The sequence below is a fragment of the Fundulus heteroclitus genome, chromosome 8, assembly GCF_011125445.2.
Source record: "Fundulus heteroclitus isolate FHET01 chromosome 8, MU-UCD_Fhet_4.1, whole genome shotgun sequence".
NCBI classification, from domain to species: Eukaryota; Metazoa; Chordata; class Actinopteri; order Cyprinodontiformes; family Fundulidae; genus Fundulus; species Fundulus heteroclitus.
The window spans coordinates 27,293,036-27,312,759 of NC_046368.1; the positions used below are offsets into that span (position 1 = coordinate 27,293,036).

Here is a 19,724-nt window from a genome sequence, read left to right on the forward strand (position 1 = left end):
AAGTCTTGTTCGTTTCTCCACAGATATTTATTGCTGTCACGACATTAGATAGTTAGATAGTTGATATGATGCAGTTCTTCTCCACCACTTTGGTTCATGGGTTTCTCTTTAAATTTGAGAGAGTGTAATTTCTTTTGACATTGGAGCTGATAGGAAGATGTTCGCCTTGGTGGATAAAAATGTGAAGAAAGGGGAGGGGGGGGGGGACCAAAGTGATGAGAGAGAAGGTGAGAGAAACTGATACTGAAAGGGAAAAGGAAAGCGAGCCCTTCTGCTGCTTGTTTTTTTAACCCAGATTTAGTGCTGAAATATGGCCACCATGTGGACCCTCTCAAGTCGTGTAGCTCCGCCGTGAGCTCGGCCAATCAGATGAGGCTTAGATGTCCAGGAGGAGGGATGTGGGGAGGGTCCTGAAGTCAGAGCAGGATGGGAAGGTCTAAAGACAGAGAGCAGAGGAGGAGAGTCATTGCAGAGGAGCCACATCTCAAGGAGCGCCAGACTGCTTATAGACCAATGGAGACAGGTTGGACTGTGCTTTATTTTCTGTTTTTCTTCTTTTTCTTGTGTTAGGTTCTTGTTCTTTCAACTAAGATAGCTTTCTGGGAGGCAGCTGTTGAAACTGCATGGCTGATGTAATATAGTCTAAAGTTTATGCCTTTAATTTGAACTGCAGCCTCTTTGTAGTGTCTCCGGGATGTTGAGCAGATGTGCAGAAGTGTTGGGGCCAGACTTGCTCCTTCAGTGTGGAAAAGCTGACATGTGATGCCATGAATAACATCGCAATCTGTAATCTTCCCCAAATCATGTCAGGATCAAGGTTTTCATGTGCTGACCCTAAACGTGGGCCGCGTGATTACTTTGTGTTTTCTCTTTTTTTTTTTTAAGAGAAAAAACTTCCCCCCTCGTTACCGTTATCACTGCTGAATCGTGAAACTCTTGGTAGACTTCTCTTTTATGCGATTTGACTAAACGTTACCACTGGCCTGATGCCCTCAGTGACCGGGAGCTTCCTGCATTCCCGCTCGGTGGCTGCAGGGGCCTCTCATTCAAACACATCCTCGCAGATTATAAACACCCCTTTTGTTTCACGCAGTTGCTTTCCTGCTCGGTACAAAGGAATCGATGTAAAGGGGCTGGGTAGCGCACAAATCCAGTCATTGTGGGGATGTGAACACAGCAGCGGTGGATGAGTTTTAGCTGTGGACGTTCCATGCCCTGGTGGATAAACTCCCTCTGACTCTTCCAGCGGCTCTGAACAAACCCTCATGGTGACGCGTGACTCCAGTCCTGACAAGTCCATAGATATGCAGATTGCTTCCTGCCAGTGGCACTGCGGAAAGGTGCTTCCTGCTGTTTTTGTTGCAGTGGGAAGAGAGTAGCTGTGTGGATGCTCTGAAAAGAGGCTGTGCATCCTAAGCTTTCACAAGTTCCGAGTCAAATAACCCAGGGTATAATGAGTAATAATGATGCACGTGTTACACAAAGCCTAGATCTTAATAATGGTGGTGATCAATTTTTTCCAAAAGCAGGCTTTTACGGAAAGAAACCAAGTCTAACGTGCCAATGATTCGTTGAATACAGTGAAAATTAGCACTGTAACCACACATCTGGGACGACTGATTAAGTTGGGCTCACAAGGAAAAGGTGACATATTAGCAGTATTTTTGAGAAAACTAAGTTACGCTTTTAGATGTTTTAAAAAAATGCATATTTAAATCTCGCTAAATGAAATTCAAAGTGAATTTATTGAAAAAGCATCAAAAGTCTTGCAGTTTTCACACATCTTTTTTTTTAGCAGACCACAGTCTGTCTTGTGAGGTGCTATTTAATCTCTGTCAGCCTTAGACTTTGTCGGGTGAAGTAAGTCCAAGCTCATCGAAATGAATCCCTGATATAAAGGTGGATTTTTCATATATGACATCCCGATTCATCCACTGCATGTTTGAAGCTCGCATTTTGAAGTAAGCAATTAAGTAGTTGTTTGCTGTCGTGTTGCGTCAACGGTCAACTAAGAAAGTTGGACATTACATTAGCACTGAAGGAAACTTTTAAACCACTTTTAAATGTTTCAAGGAGTTGCATTTTGGGTTTTCAGTAGAAAAACAATATTGACAGTCACATTTTATAGGAATGATCTATAAGTGCTGTGGCAGCTGGTTTATACCTGCCGTTTATGTCCTCCTCAACAATGTCTCTAGACAGAAGGACTCAGCTAACTTTTAGGACTAAAAGAGGATTTTCAATGTTTTTATTTTCTTTTTTTCCTTTTTATTTGATTAGTACACCCTTACAATTAGATTTGCAAAACAATCTGGACTGGAATACGCCAGACTAATTATTTAAAATAGTGATTTGTGGGGGAAAAAACTGATAGTGTCACCCAAAACATTGCTAAAATTGTTAAAACATTATTATGCATAGTCTCCTCTTGTGAGCTGGGTGTGTTTTCTTGCTGCTGATCTATATTTTAGCACCCAGTCTGGAGTTGGGAATCAGGCATCAACATCAGCTTGATTAGTCAAATCCAATGTCATGCCATATTACCTTATAATATTTGCTAAACTGTCTTCTCTGCTGCTCTTTACCGGATAGAAAATGTTGCCATGAAACAATTATTATGCAAACAGGTTTATGACTCAATCTCAATATCTCAATTATAACAGGATCTCATAGTGGTAGTAGTGATCAAATTCAAGCAACAAACCTCAATAAATAAAAAAAAAAGCTGTTTTTCACCATTAGCACTGACTGATCCACATCTGCTCCATACATGTTACTTAAATATATGTTGACAGAAACCCACAAATAACAGATTATGGATATTTTTGCCCATGTTTTACTCACTAAGTCCTCTATCTGGGCTTTGGTTTGATTGTAGAGTGAAAGCAAAACTGCCCATAAAGTGACTCATGCATCAACATCTCATCTCTAATGTCTTTAAATGGTGTTGAAACCTTTTTTTCCCCCTCTTTGACGAAAATGGTAGAGGAACCCATAGCTGTGAAATCTGATAGACATTTACTAGTTTCCTTCTCTTCTATCGGAGTTAAGGGTGGAGATGAGAGCCCCCTCCTCAAGTGATCTGATTAGTTGAGCTGGCTACAGTTCATACGTCAGCTGACATTAGTTCAAAGAAAAAGTAGCTAACTAAATTAAATGTCATGTTACTTTGTTAATCCTCAAATGAAATTAACTAATATGATTATTACCCTTTGTTGTTGTTGTATTAAACAGTTTATTTTTGTGAGACTGTCCACACCCATATGTCCCCCATTAAGACACCCATGTTTGATCTTCTGCCGTCCTCTATCTTCACCCCATATATCGTTGTATCATCAGCGTAGCACGCTACTACGTAGTGCGACTTCATCATCCTTAAAGTTCTGTCGCAGTTAAACGTCTAGTTCCAGAAACACCTTTATGGACCTTTATCCTTCCACTCATCCTTAAAATTTGTTGATTAACAAAAGCAGACTACAATTTAGTCTTGCTGGGAAACTCCTGATTGTGTTTCGTTTCTGCATCCATCTCAGGTTTCCTGCAAGCAGTTGCCTTCAAGCTTTTGGGGGGGGGGGCACATATGTCAAATGTTGAGAGTCTTTTAAGTACTGGCGGTCATGGGGATTAGAGACGGAGGTCAGTGGGGTAGTTGCTGCAGTCTGAGGGGTTTTAAGTCCTCTTTGGATGTAAACCGAACCTCGAATAATCCTCTGTCTCCCCCCTGGTTACTCAGAGTATTAGCGACATCATAAATCCACCTCAAGCCCCACTCGGATGGACCTTTGTATCTTGGGAAACTTGAGTTCACGGCGATGGCTCAGATCTGTCTCGGCAGACGTCTGGGCACATGTTGTCACGAAATATCAGGCACAATATTAGAAAGAGACCGGCGTTGCCTCTTTTAATCCACTCTCGAGACAAACCCCAGAGAAGCTGAGAGCCAAAAGAGGGCGTCGTGCATCTAGCTGGCACACGATTCAAACACAAGGTTAAGGGTTAAGTGTCCAGGTCACGCACGTTCCGGGTTCCCCCCAGCTGGTTCAGATTCTTTCAGCTCCGTTGTGCTTTTCAACTATATTCCTGTCAGTGAGGAATTAGTCTTTGCAACGGGCCGGCAAATGTTCCACCCTAACCTTTGGACGTCGGTCTAAAATCCTAGCGTCAGACTTCACGCTCATCAAAACCCGACTGAGACATCAGCCGCACGAGTGTGAGAGGTGGAGGAGAGCCTTTTGAATAAGTTCTGCCTTTGTTCCCCGCATCTGTTCATGGTGAGGCAATGAGAACATTTGTGATTCATGAAGTTAACTTTAGTCCAACTCCGCAGAGTCGGCTGTCTGTGCCTGCTCTTATGAGCTCATCTCTTTTACACAATCCGAATATACGCAGCGGTAGTTTGTGCACAGGCACACACAGGCAAACGCGTGCACGCCACCCTGGATAAGACCACAGATCCGGGTCACTTTGTCTACTGGAGAAAAAAAAAAGAATGCTGAAGTTGATATCTCCACAGGATGATGTAGATCTCTGTGTGTGTGTCATGCTCTTAAACACACACGCGCACGCACGCACACATACACACTTTAGATGTGACCACAAGGGGACTAACATTCCTCCTATCCCTTGCTGGGAGGGCTCACCAGGGACGGAGAGATGGAAAGCTCTCAGTGCGGCCGGCACACGTGTCAGTGGCGGTCCCCTGCTCCCTCTGCTGCCCTGCCAAATTCTGGTCGGAGAATGACTAACAGACTCCCAGGAGGCAGGAGGGAAACTAAGGCAAGAAAAAAAAAAAAGTAGAGACAAAGAGAAGAAACAGCTTTGAGATTTGGCCCTGAGCTGTATTTATAACAGGAGCACAAAGGCTTGTATAAGCACCTTTTAATCTTCTCTGGCATCCCTGCTGCTCTTTTAATGTGTGCTCAGCTTACATTTGTTAATGCCTCTCACAGATAAAATCTGAAACTTTTGTTAACTCACTGAAAGTTTGTTTGTTTTGTCCCTGGAGGCCTTTTGGGGGATCCTTTGTGGGGTTTGGATAGAGACCCCATGAATGAGGAGGGTTACATTACAGGCTAATAAATCAAGTTAAACTACTTAATCTATGAGATTTTATACAAATTGTCGATTTAGGGAAAGTGTCTCTGGGGGAAGCTTATGTTACGGTTGGAACAGCATATGAAGCTCATATTTGGAAAGAAATCCCATTTTTTTAAAAAGTTGAATAAGTTTTTGTTTTTCCAATAAGTTCTGCGATTCACTAAATGGTTTCCAGAGATGACAGTTTTTTTGTCATCTTTGGTTTGTAATATGTGAGAAGAAGCGTTTACCAGAAAATCAAGAACTTCCCAAATCTAAAACCATTCCAGTCCTACTGAGCCATGCACCAAATGGGGCAAAGTCACGTGATTCATATTAGAGCATTTGGGATATTAATCCATTTAGTTTCATTGCATTTTCAGAAAGAATGCAACCCATAATCTGACCAGTGCACTTGCAATACCAAATAGTTTCACAGGTTAGGCCGTGCCACAAGTTATTGTCGCTTCATTGTGTTGAAATGAAAAAAGTGATACGTGACCAAAAGCAGCAGACGCTTCAGCCAGACACTGTGAGGTAAAAGGTGAGAAATTAGTTTTGGCCGTGGGAATGCTGATGTTGTGCAACAATATTTTTGGTTTGACTATAGATCCTTATGAAGAGCTGCTGGAGGAAATTATTTAACTAACATAAAGTTTGTTGCAATTTAAAAACGCACAACTCAAAACATATTCTGTAGCATCAGGCCTCGAAAGCCTGTTAGCACTCATTCAATTAAAGAGCCACAAAAAAAAAAAACAATGAACTAAACAATATTTAAAAAGTTTCTTTTGTAAACTAATTTTCTTTGCTCAGACACAACCTCGTTCTGTACTCTCGTTCTGATGAAGAGTACGCGACGTCCCACGCATGGCAGCAGGGGCGTATAGGGGGTGGGGGGCCCTGGCTGTCAAGGGCCCCCCAAAAGAAAATTATATAAATATAGCAACTTTTGGAATTATTTTTTTCCCCCACGGTGTCGCTTTGTAGCGACATCCACCCTTTACCGTCGAGCTTACCGCTCGGTTTTCAGTTTCTCACGAATGACCCGAACAGGAGAAAACACTGGTGAGCACCAGTTCTAGTTGGTAGAAAGGCAACAGTAGCTCAAACATCCACCTCTTACAACCAAGCTATGTGGAATTCCATCCCTGAATGCACAACGTGTTGAATGTGGAGTAGATGAGCTACAGCAGTTGTGTAAAAACAGGAAACTGAGGTTAGGAATCCAACAGACCACCACAATTGGACAATAAAACATTGCCCGACCCGATGACCCTTGATTTCCGTCGCTATATTTAGGTGGTAGTGTCAAAATTTCTTGTGAACAACATAAGAGCACAAATTCATCCCGCCTGATATCAACTATTCTGGCTGCTGCTGATGGCGTAACGGTGTAGGGTAGTGAACGTCAACTGGCGGCCCGCGGGCCACATCCCGCCCACCAGAGCTTTCCATCCGGCCCCCAGAATATTTCTGAATTCAGGAATAGCATAGTGAAGAGGAAAAGTGTATGGTTTTATTGGGTTAGCCCATCCTTTGGGCCCATTGCACCAGATAAACATCATTCAATGCCTCAGCCTGCCTGACTAGTACTGCTGACATGTCCATTCCTTTCTGACCACAGTGTGTCCATCTCCTAAAGGCTACATCCAGAGAGCACCAAAGCTCAAATCGTCTCAGACTGGCAATGAGTTCAGTGTACACCAATGAACTCCAAGGTCACATGAAATCAATCCCATGAAGCCCCTTTGGAATGTGTTGAAATTAGAGATTTCATTCATGGATGAACAACCAACCAATGTGCACCAACTTGGTGCGGCTGTTGTGTCAACATGGAACAAAATCTCTGAGGAATGTTTCCGACACCTTGTTGTGGGGGTTCCCAAACTTTTCAGTCTGCGACCTGTGAAGTAACAAAAAAGGGAGGGGGGGGGGGGTTGTACTTCTTTGTGTGTATATGACGAAGATCAAGTCATAAAGTATTATAATAAAGTAGTAATTTCTATGAAAACTCTCACAACAAAGCACAGTCTTCCCACTGTATTAAAGCAAGGAGTGTTGAGCATCTTGTAAAGTCCTATTTTGGCATCGGTTTTACAAATAAAAATTAAAAGTCCTAAATCTTTTTAGCACATCAGCATCAAATTATGACAGCAGCTAATGACAGTGTGGCTTTACTTGCATAATATTACGAATGTTTAATCCTAATTTCCACAAATCATTTTAAAGCCTTAGTGGATTAAAGACAATACTTTATTGACCGAGGAGGAGTACATTTCCACAAAAAGCTCCACAAAATTCTGAGATTAGCTTCACACATTTGCAAGAAAAAGAACCTGGACTTTGGCGGATGTTCCTGTTGTTAGTGCGGGACAAAAAGCCTCCCTGGATCCTACCAAGAAGTAAGGCGGTTCTGAAGGCAACATTGGATGTAACCCTGTATTAGCAGGGTGTACCTATTAAAGGGTTTGCTGAGTGTTTTGATGTTGATGTTAGCTTGTAACTTGCAACAGCGAGCCTTCGTGGGCCAGTCCGCCTCGCAGAAGAGATAATCTCTTTAATCTCGTGGCACCGGTTAAATGAAGGTTAAATAAATTCAATAAAAATGTAACTTCCTGACTCCAGTGCCCCTGATTCAGCAGAGCCGATGCACTGAGGTTATCAGCAGTCATCTGACAGCTGGACGGCCGTTATCCCATCATCCATTGGCCGACCTCAGGTCAGCTGTGTGAGCAGCCAGATGAGAGGCCCCAAGCTTGTTTTTCTCCCGGTCTGCATCCGCTCATCGCTCCAGTTTTTCCCCTTTCTATTTTAACCTCCCCATCTCCTTCTCTACGGCATGCGCGCAGAAAAACAAAGGCGGACACGCACATTCATTTTCTTCTTCTTTTTTTTTTTCTTTTACGGCTTCGGCTGATGATCCGCGGGGAGTAGGAAGCAGCCTGCGTGGCCTGATCACAAATCCTTTAACATAAACAAAGTGAAAAGAGAAGAGGCCCCTCTTCAAACGAACTCATCTTTCCACAACTCATTAGACCCCCCCCCCTCTTAAGATCTACACCAGCAGCCTCCCTTCCTCCTCTTTCCTCTCCTCCCGCGCACTTTTTCTCGTCCTCCACACGAAAGAGGGCCGCGCTCCTTCACAAACCCGACAGGAATGGCTGATCTCCTTGTATGCATGCGGTTACATTGTATTCATGCAACTGAAGCGCTCACCTTCTTGTTTCCCTGTGTTGTCGTTTTTTTTTCTCTTCTTCTCTTAGGTGTGTCTGAAGCGACGCCAGCGGCCTGGCTCGGGGAAAAACGACCTCAATAAAATGTAGACGCCGAAAACCCGTCAGCAGAAGAGTCTGAAGACCACGCTGACAGGAGGAGGGCGAGCCAGAGGAGGAGCAACGACAGCGGTGCTGAAACGACGTCGGCAGGAGATAAGAAAGCTGACATAAGCGGCGGCCTGTGAAATCGTTGACCTGAACCCTTTTTGTCCTCGGCGTGAAGGGTTTGCCGTTGTCCCCCGGTGAAGGATCTCAACCTCGGCTCTCAGCGTTTAAAAAGTCCGGCGGCCCACACACGTCTCTCGCCCATCCCAGCGTCGCCGCTAGCTTAAGCAGAGACGCTCAGAGCCGCCGTCAGCATGTGCCATGTCATTGTCACCTGCCGCTCCATGCTGTGGACCCTGCTGAGCATCGTGGCCGCCTTCGGCGAGCTCATCGCCTTCATGAGCACCGACTGGCTGGTGGGCTACCCCCGCACGCCCGACGCCGTCTTCGGCTCGCACGGGGCCACCGCCGCCGGCGAGGCCTACAGGCCCACGCTGGGGATCTACGGCCGCTGCATAAAGCTGCCGCACATGCAGCGGGGGATCCTGTGCGGGCCGTACGCCATCCGCTTCCGGGAGATTGCCAGCGGGTTCTGGCAGGCCACCTCCATCTTCCTGGCGGCGGGGATCCTGCTGCTGTGCGCCGTGGCGTTCATCTCCATCTTCACCATGTGCTTCCAGAGCATCATGAAGAAGAGCATCTTCAATGTGTGCGGACTGCTGCAAGGGATCGCAGGTGAGAGCGATTGGTGTGTTCGTGTGTGTGTGTGTGTTTGCCGCAGAGCAATGATCTAAAGCACTTTTAACGGCCTGCTCAGAGCTTTTGGATCTGTCGCTGATTTCCAAAATTGAGTTCGGCATGAGTCTTTCTTCTGATGAAAACAGCCCATAGAAGGAGTGATTACTGTCTCTGATAGCTGCTATTAACTGTAGCTAATGTTTGTCCAGTCCAGTTGATGTTTGCGTCTAACATGATTGGTTTTGGTACAAGATCGGTCCAAAGTACACACTGCAAAAACTGATCTAAAAATAAGTAAAATGTTCTTAAAGTTAGGGTATTTATCCTTGATTTGAGCAGGTAAATAAGTTTGTCTGCCAATGGAATGAGTATTTTGACCCCTTAAAATAAGATAATTAGACATCCTGCACTTGAAATAAGATGATTGACATGAATTGTTCCTATTTTAAGTGCAAAATTCTTATTCCATTGGCAAATCATCTTATTTACCTGCTCAAATCAAGGACAAATACACAAATTTTAAGAACATTTTACTTATTTCTAGTTCCGTTTTTGCAGTGCAGGATCCTTGTATTTATAGTTGCTGAATTCCCGGTCTCACGTCTGTTACTGTCTATATGCTTTTCTTCTTGGGTTGTATTTAGGTTGTACCCCGTATTCAGCTCCAGCCATCTTCCCAATAACTTTAAGGAAATCACCCCACAGCATGATGCTGCCCACACCATGCATCACCATGGCTTCCTTTCTACTTGCAGGCCAAAACGTTCAGTTCTGGTCTCATCTGACAAGAGCACCTTCTTCCGAACGTTTGCTGCGTCCCCTACACGGCCTGGGCGTGCTGCAAGCATGGCTTCTTGTATCTTTCTTTCTCCGTGGGGGTTCTTCTTGACATTTTTCTATTACCACACCTCCAATAAAGGACACAAAGCCGGCTTTTATCGAAGTGTAGTTGAGCTGCGGCTCTCTGCTGCTCTGATCCACGCGCTTCTTGCTCGGATTGTTTGTTGTTGTCATGAAGATCAAACGAACCTGATCAGAATTAAGCATCTTGGATAAGGACACTCTAGCGGATGGTTTTTAAACCCAACTAGCACAGAGATGGATATTGTTACTTTGCTGTGGAGCTGACTTCTCAGATTATTTTTTTTTAGGGTGTTAGAAAATAAAAATACATTGAAGTTGGAGATTCTAACATGACAAAATGTGAAAAACCTAGTAATGTAGTAATTACTACATTACCAACGCAACCTGAAGGGGTGGAAGACTTTCTCGAAGCAACATACTGCACCATCAGTCCCCACCTCTCGGCATGCTAGCGGAGCCCCATCAGCACTGATCACCGGGAGAATACGCTTTTTTTTTTTTTTTTTTTTGCTCAAAATGTCTTCAGCGTACATCTTAGCCAGCATCGACCAAGAACTCAGGCCGCACAGTTCTAAAGGCTTCTTTTTTCTTTTTTTCTTTTTTTTTGCACCCATTTGTGCTCAGATATAAATAGAGCTACCTCAGTTTATCCCAGCACTATTGTTTCGGTCCATTCCTGTGGCTTCCAGCGTTCATCAAGGTAAATGAGAAGCTCTGCTCAAAGCCCAACGCTTCATTACTGGCACCACGACTCCCACTGTTGGAATTATGTGTTTTTGCTCCAGTGGAGCCTCCGGGGAGCGTCGTCCCCGAGCAGAAGATGAAAAAGACGAGGTGGAAAAGACGTTCTGTCGCCGCCTGGAGCGACTGCCGCCCAAATATTTAGCCAGTCAGCTGGAGCCCTTTCAGAGAGGACGCACGCATGCGTATCTGTGTTTATACGTGAGGTGGCGTACGTTCTGTGTCTTGAGGGCAGGTCCCGGGCCGCTTTGACGCAACGGGGTGAATTATGGAGGGGAGGAGGCCTTGAGGTCATGCTTAAGGAGCGTTGTGTCTCTTCGCAGACTGTCGCTCCCAAAGCCCCGGTGATTATGGCCGTCCTCCCCCGCTGTTGTTTATCTGGTGCAGGGCCAAACAGAAAAGCTGGGCGGGTGCTGAAGGACATGCTAAACTGCTGTAAACCCGGCCCTCAGAAGCCACCGAGACCCATTCGACCGGTCGAAGACAAATAGCTGCTTTTACAAGAGAGCCTAAAATAGCTTTATGTAAAGTGGGGTTTCTTTTTGGATCTGCAGTGCCTTGCTAAATTAATCCTACCCGGTAAAGTTTTTCACAACTTATCACATCACAGACGCGGACTACGATGTATTTTTTTTAGCATTTCCTCAAATTGTCAATGGAGATTGGGACTGGACTGTGAGCCATACAAACAGAGGAATATGCTTTGACCTACACCACTCCACTGTGGTCCAGGTTTCACTTTTAAGATGAAGGTTTCCGTTAGTCGTGTGTAAACAGGGGAATTTTTTTCTTCTTCCAGGGAATCGCTTGCTCATGTGCGCAGAATGACAATGAAATCTGTAGAAATTAATTTACACAGGTGCCCACATTTTTTTTCCTGGGTTTTTACTAGTGGCACATTTTTCTCATAGTAGGCTGATAGGAAACGGGGTAAAGGACCTCATGCCAGAATCAAACCCAGGTCAGTCGCATCAGGGCTAAGGCCTCCGTATGGGTCACTACCCCTGCACCATTGGAACACACCAAATGTCTACAAATAAAAAAAAAACTACAGAAAAAGAAAGAAATGGTGGATAGTGGAGTACTATTTTGGCTGCGGACTCTGAATATAACCACGGCCAGGCATGGACATTGAAAGTCACCTTGACCTGTTAAATCTACCAGGGCTAGGCCACTTTCTAGTGTATAGTTTCTAGTGTAATAACGAGCAAAATAGATCTAAAAAAATAAAACACCTTTCTTGTCATTTAATACAATTTCTGTGAAAAAAAAGTAAAACTGCTAAAACCTGTTGTTGTTATATCCATATTGGAAAGAATTGATGATTATTTAACATTTTTAACTAAAGTTATCTTATTGCCATCATGGATAGTCCAAAGAACCACTTGTGGCTCCGAAAGTTGCAGGTTGCAGATCCCCCGAGTTAAGCCGTTGAAACTTGGACATAATTGGGTGTTCCAGCAGGAAAATAATCCCAACAACGCATAAAAGCTGTTTTTGGATCAGATAAATGATGCTAACATTAGGCTTATTGAATGGCAACAACCTCAAACCTATTTAAGATGTATGGATTGTCAATAAAAGCTGAGTCCATAATGATCCCCACCAGCTCTGACAATAGGTGAGGGCAGATGTATTTCCAGAATGATGCTAGAAGCTGGTTGATGATTGGACTACGGTGCATCCAGATTAGCATCTAACTGGTTTACCCAATTTTTGATTATGAAAACAGTTTTTGTTGTATACTTTCAAAACGATCACTAAAAGTTCAACGTTTTCGTCTGTTCATGTCCAGGGTGTTAACTTTTAGCGGGGCCTGTGCACTTTACTGCCTCCTACTTTCAAGTTTTGAACTAAGACAAACAGTCTGAAGCGGTGGAGGAGATTACTTCAACCAAAGAAGTGTGGAAGAGTGATAAGATTCACATTCTCTGCTTTGAGAAATTACCGCCCACGAAGCTACAAGTTGGCAATGCAATCTGCAGGTGATAAAGCCTAATCAGCTCATAGAATGAGCACATCCACAGCTGTGGGAGCGTGTGACTCCACAAGGAAACCCCCCCCCCCCTCTGCACATTATTGTTAAAGAAAGCAAGATACCATGCTGCTCTGTCCCATCGCAGAGAGGAGGAGGAGGTGGAAGTGGAAACGGTCCGAGAGGCGCTTCAAACGCCAGAGGAGGCGGCTGAGTTTCCTTTGCAACCCTGCAGCTGAACTCTTGATCGTTTTTTCCCTCATTTCACTGAAAGTTAGAAGCTGGAGCCGGCCTGCCGCCTGTCGTGTCACTGGAAATGTTTCTCTTTGTTTGTTCTTCCTCCGGTATCAATCATCAATTAGTGCGTTTCACAGTCTTAAACTTAACCGTTGGGCTTTCAGGAGGCTGGCAGGTGGTTGTAAATCCAACTGATCTCTGACGAGGGGACTGCCGCACTGACTCCTCGCTAATGCTTGTTTCCAAAAAGTGCGTCGTCGCCCCGGTAACGAGAAAACTGGAACCAGACGGCAGATGTTTGGGAAAGCGGTTGACCTCAGATGAGAAGATTGCGACGCAGCTTGCCAGAGATGGTCGCGTCATTACACTGGAGTGACTCCCAATCCCATTAACCTCATCTCCACATTACCCTGATGTCACCCGGACCCCGGTGCCACGCGTCCTGACTGCCGCCGCGTCGCGCTTGCTGTTAAAAAGCGGCGCTTTAAGCTTGGGTGCTTTTAAGACTTGTGCGTAATAGAATGACTGGAGCAGACTTCTGCTGAGGGTCAATGGGCTAAACTTTGCATCCTGTCGGTACGCATTTTTCAGGGGCCCCGACAGGCTTGTTATACAGCCACTAGACTACCTATAAGTGAATTTATTTCTCAGTTTACTGAAATGGCTGCCTCGCTCACTTGTGTCAGAATGGAGCAGGAAAAGGGTTAGAGACAAGACGGCGAAAAAAATAAAATAATTCAGCTGTAAAACTGTCTCCGATTCCTGTGTTTGCTGCCGTGTGCCTCTATTAGCCACTATGACGTTTCCTAGGGTCTATGACTCTAGGCTGGAGGAAACATGACTAAGATCCAGACTGGAAGCAAAGGAAATCAAAACACCTTCTCACAGGAATTTAAGCTGTTTTATTGAGTTATTGTCAGCAACAGAAGAACTCCCACTTAATGCGAAGAAGAAAAGCAAACAAGTCAGCTCTGACTAATGAAAACTGACTAATAGGAAAACAGCACCATCGGGCCTTTACTGTGATAGCATTTCCTGGATATCTCTGTTTACACCACAGGTGTGGCTGCTTTTGGTCCGCGGAGCTCCACACATACACCTGGGATGGCCAACAGATGTACATGTAGCCACCTTTAAATGAAATAACTAAACATAAGCTGGCAGATTTTACTTTAGCTATGCTATTTGCCAAAAAGGAGTCAGGCTAAAGCCACTGTCACACAATGTAGTATCTTGTGATGCGATGCATGTACCGGAAGATGTTTCCTCAGACTCATTTCACATGGATCAAAAAATAAAGAGAGTGCAACTGGTGAAACATCAAGTGCTGTCATGTCTATGAAATTTGCATATTACATTTGATGACACCTGTTTTCTAGCACATAGTACTGGGCCAAAGGAAGTAAAATCACCTGATTTCTACTACATCAGGACTTAGATGGGGTTTCGCATTACATCACTGTCTTGTTTACTTATTGTTTTTCCATTCTTAATGATCGTTTGATGAAAACTCAGTACTCTAGACACAGTCAACGAGTGCCTCCAAGGGGTCAAATGGTTCTCAGCTGAATTTATTGGTAGCTAGGTCATGCTGCTAGCATTTGGCATGTAGCATTGCGTGAATGCTCATAGGCACACATGGAGGGTCGGTAATGGTAATGTAGCATCAGATGCAGGGCAACTCTGACTATAAAGTAACCTATGTGTGGCCTAGACCTGGTGGAATATGAGACCCAACTAATAGGACATTGGACTCCTAATTGGTTTTTCCCAGGCTCATCATATGACTGCGTTCCAAATGAGGCCATATACTTATGTTGGCTAGATATTTACCTAAACCAGGATATGTTTGTACGCTATTGATACAAATATGCACCGATATGATGAGGAGTATGAACTAAAAGCCCTTAATGGCCTAATTTATTTATAGAAAAAAAAAAACATTTTGTTGTCAAGCAAATCTACAAATTAAGTAGAGATGGTTCATTCCAATATTGCACACACAACAGACATAAATGTAGGTTTTTAGTTTTCAGACTAGAGAAACTACACATATTACGCCGTTAATATGACCACAAGATAGTGGCATGATTCTAATACGATCTTTGATGTGTAGAATACACAGATGTTGCGTTAAGTATACTATATGGAGTTAATTCCCAATAACGTTGTTGAAAAATTAATACCAGTTCATAATATAAAAGTATTTCTTTCTGGTTTGTGTGTGTTGTTTTAAAGTTGGAAAATTTGGAAATACAAAAATTATTTTGTATCAGGTATGAAATAACCTAAATCGAGTGTATTTTTATGTTGTTGTTTTGTTTTGGGGGTTTTTTGGGCAAATTTTAGGCATGGATGTCAAATCTTCTGCACACTGGGGTAAAACCATAAAAAGACAACAACAAAAAAAGTTGCCTTTTAAATGTCCTTGTTCTTTCCAGTATTTCTCTTTCCTTCTCTCACTGGAGAACCTGTTTCTTATTCATTCCCTGCATAGAAACTCCCTGAATATCACATTGAGGGTTTGGAGAGGAGGAGGAAGGACAGGCGGCTATCAGAGATAGACTGATGGCAGAGATTTGACAGTCTGGATGTAACGCAGACAAGAACCAGTTCAAAGAGTTTTAGTGGAACTGGATGCGGGAGGAGCTCAGCGGCATACTAGGTTAGAAAGAACGGTTTTAAGGTGGAGCAGGTTGCGGGGGCTGGGAACGACTGCTTATGTCTGTCTGTGTGGCGGGGGGGGGGGGGGGGGGGGGGGGGGGGAGTGGCGTTGGAGGGGAGGGTGGGGTCGGGGTTGGGAATTAAAACCATGCCTTCAATCCATCACCAGCCATGGCCTGGACGTTGGGCCAGCGCAGCAACATGTGGAAAGAATTTATGACCTAGTTTTCATTTCCTTGTTTAATGCGATATCGGGTGCTTAAAGAGAGAGGGGAAAGAAAGGAAGTGAGGAGAGAGGAAGAGAGATTAGGAGAAAGAGAGTTTTACCTCCTTGTTTTTAAAGAAGCAAAATAAGACTACGCGTAGAGGGAGGGGGTAAAAAATATTCTGCCTGAAATCCTCATTTCCTGTACGGCTCGTTTGGTCCCTGTAATTGCGTTATCATACGTTTCTCTCCCTGAGCTTTGATTGGTGGCAGGCTCCTTGTCTGGCCAGCTGACCCGTCAGAGGAAGGACGGAAACCTCCTGACGTTTAATTGAATCAAAATTCTGCATTTGCATCTTGTAACCTGTCGAGGCGACGAAGCAAAAGTCTGCTAAGCCACAGAGCGCTTAAAAACAACGGTGGTTTAGGTAACACAGGACGTGACCCCCTGCTTCCACTGAGACGCAGGACACCGGGCGGTAGGCTCGGCTACCTTTTCCTATTGTTCTCCTCTTTCCTTTGTCAGGATTGCGTGTGAAGATTCAAGCAGGGGTTGCTCTTTCCTGTCGTACCGGAGGGTCTTGCTGTAATTGCGTTCGGTTGCATTTTTTTGGTGGGAAATCAGGAAATCATTCCTGCCTGATGTCATGTTTTTTAGGTGTCCTAATGGGACCTATTTGGGAAGTGTTTTGGTTTTCAAAAATATGTTTGTCTGCAAGTCTCTCAGAGCAGAGACACTTTGTATTTCCCCTCAATGATAGGATCTTATGCACCCTTGAAAATAAATGGAAACGTAGGTAGAAACTACACAGCTAAAAGCTAATTGGCTAATTACATTACCATTGGCCGATGCAAGGCAAAGGTAATGCACATAAAAAAGAAAACAGTTTTAAACTGCTGCTTTTCTAACTTCATGTAGCTGTAAGCTAGTCTGCACTGCTAATGCTAGCTAGCTCATATAAAAGAAGAAGTGATTTCGTTTCAGCTTTATTTTCACTCATCGCCGGTAACACTACAGCAGTTAACATTTCGTAATTATTTCTGCTTATGAGAAAAAAAGTAATGTGTTGTTGCTGTATTTTCAGTTGCAAGTTTTCCATATTTGCGAGTCTTACTAAGGAGGCTTGATGCCCCTCATATTATTTGGGTAATGCTCAGGTTGTTCTTTGCAGCTGAATATTGTGGAGTTCCAACACAAGATGTCAATTTATTTGTTCTCTTTCAATGTTATAAAAACACATATAACTCACTATAAAAATCATCTACTTAATTGTGGTTACTATCCGCTATTGTAATTCTAGTAGGTTGGGTTAATATTTCTTATGAATATGACTGAAATTGATTGCTTGCTATTAAACTGAAACAGGACTCTGTTTTGCTGGAAAACACCCATGAAGGCTTCATTTTACCTGCTGAAATGATGATGGATCAGTCTGTTGGAGCAGAAACTGAAGACTAGCTGACAAATAAACTATAGGAAAGACTCTTCTGATTTTTTTTATTTTTATTTTTTTTTACATTGGCTCATATTGCCAATACCTCCAAGGTACCTTTGAGGCAGACACCGGCTTAAGATCCACAGAAAAAAAAGACAAGTAGCATGTCACGCAAGCACAACAGACACACACACATACACACACACACATACATTATAGTAACAAATATCTTTACACATGCATTTTCTTTAATGTGTACACTGCGTTGGATACATTGGCTTCATTACCGTTGCTTGTAAATATCCACGCCTTAACCAGAACCTGCCATGAAAATGGCCAACAGGTCTAAAATAAGCTGTGTACAGTTAAAACGCAATACTTTGTCTCGGATTTTCAACTTTACCTTATTGCCGAACTACTAACCCTGAGATCGGATCATGTGAGCTGTGAACTACTTGGATTTTTATCTTCATCATGTAAAACTGAAGGCCAAATAAAGCTCACAGAAATTCATCCTGGCATCATGTGTCGTCTCTTTAGAACTGCTGCGTGAGCTGTTTGGATTTATGAACCCTCAAATTGACCAGTGCTCTGCTTGTCTTCTCACAGGTCTGTTCCTGATTCTGGGTCTGATGTTGTACCCTGCCGGCTGGGGTTCCGACAAAGTCCAGCTGTACTGCGGCCCGGACGCCACCCCGTACCGGGCCGGGCTGTGCTCCATGGGCTGGGCCTTCTACACGGCCATGGGGGGCACCGTGCTCACATTCATTTGCGCCGTCTTCTCAGCTCAGGCCGAGATCGCCACGTCCAGCGACAAGGTCCAGGAGGAGATCGAGGAGGGCAAGAGCCTGATCTGCCTCCTGTGAGGCTCCCGTCGCTTCTGACGAGCGGAGAGGCGGGCCAGATAAAGACCGAGCCGCGCTCCCGCGTCGTTGCTCAAGACGCCGGCCTGCGGAGGAGAAGCCGCGGCATCGTTTACCACTAAAACCAACTCTTATTTTGTCTCTTGTCCTGTGTTGATGCGGGAGAAATCCACAAGTGTCGAGTGTTTTTTTCCCCCCCTTTATCTCTATGACACCAGGAGGTGCTGTGTGTGGTTCTGTATTCATGTTAGGCATGCGGGTGCCCTGATTGGCCCCGTCTGTCGCCGCATGTTCTGTAAATAAACGTGATTATATATATTTTGTAAATAGTTATGATTGCAGAATGACGGTCAGCTTGATCTCTTGGCTGGCCCCATGACATTACTCTTGCCACTCGTGAAAAAAAAAAAAAAGAAAAAAAAAGAAAATGAATTTCCTGGTGCTTTTGTCACCGGATCTTGACCAGCAAACCTGGGTCTTTTTAACTGTGTGCCACGTGTGAGCGTTTACTCGTGAAGGGAACCACTACTCAGTCAGAATAAGCAGCCTTTTTAGCTCAGAGTGGATGTCCTTTGGAGCTCTCAGAATGTACTATTTGAACGATTCATGTGTTTGTAGACCGCTGAAATGTATTGGTGGGAAAGGATTCGCTTGGCCTGCAGGAGGACAGTGAAGGGTCCGGTCCTTGTTGAGCAGACAGCCTGGAATCCCTGCACAAAGACTCGGACACAAGTAAATGAAGTATTGCTGTTGTTAGTACTGTCTGGTTTCAGGGAGTGAGTGTGTGTGTGCGCGTGTGTTTATGTGTGTGTGTGTGCCAAGTCAAAAGATAGTCTCGTATCTGTTCTGATTTGTTTTGTGCCAAACTAATAAAGAGAAGGGAAAACTAACGAGGTCGTCTCTGCGGAGTGTTTATCCGGTCGTGCGAGGGAGGAGATGCAGATCCAGCTCTGCGCCGAGACCTCTGCTTGGCCTCCAGCTGGGGGGCAGCCTCCTCTTTTCTTCAGCAAAGCAGGCGATCGACCTTCCCGCTGATGCAGAGCTGAACCGTGCGTTTGCCTCATACTAATCCTCAAAAAACATTTCACGGGATAATATTGCACTCTGGACTCAAAAACGCCCAAATGAAGATCATGTAAAGCAAAATTCTGTGCAACCACTTTGCCTTTAGAAGTAACTCAGTTAGTAAATATAAATGAATAACCGGCATTATAAAGACTAAGGAACACAGCAAACAGGTCAGTCATAAAGACAGGGAGATGTTTAACTCAAACGATATCCCAGGCGTTTGACGTCTCATGTTTCATCTCCACTAATCAGAGAAGCATACTAATGGTAAGTCTGGATAAGCTACAGAAATGCATTTTTAAGACACATAAGTTGCAGAAAAGTGGACATGAAGAACTGCATTTGAAGACCCCTGCACTAGACAACTAACACACCGTCCCCATGGTCCGACACGGTGGTGGCAGTGTCATGCTGCGAGGATGCTTCAGCAGAGACAGAGAGTCAAATATTCCAGTCAATAAAGACGTCATGCTAAATCCTAAGTTGTGCTGACAATAACACTCTTCAGTGCGGATGTCGCTACTGCAGGAAGAA

The 19,724-nt window shown here is 44.2% G+C and overlaps 1 protein-coding gene across 4 annotated transcripts in view; it reads left to right on the plus strand.

Moving 5' to 3' along the window:
• The window catches only part of lhfpl2a (LHFPL tetraspan subfamily member 2a), a 61,679-nt gene extending 42,666 nt beyond the window's left edge, over positions 1 to 19,013 (plus strand). For 3 of the 4 annotated variants that reach the window (XM_021311338.2, XM_012853916.3, XM_021311340.2), the window contains 2 exons: positions 8,343 to 9,134; positions 17,869 to 19,013. In XM_021311338.2, coding sequence (XP_021167013.1) covers positions 8,714 to 9,134; positions 17,869 to 18,125 — 678 coding nt within the window. In that variant the 5' untranslated portion in view covers positions 8,343 to 8,713 and the 3' untranslated portion in view covers positions 18,126 to 19,013. Of the gene's footprint in view, positions 1 to 418; positions 524 to 8,342; positions 9,135 to 17,868 lie in introns of those variants that run through there. The other variant, XM_012853918.3, reaches the window with a different exon arrangement.
• Positions 19,014 to 19,724: the final 711 nt, after the last annotated feature.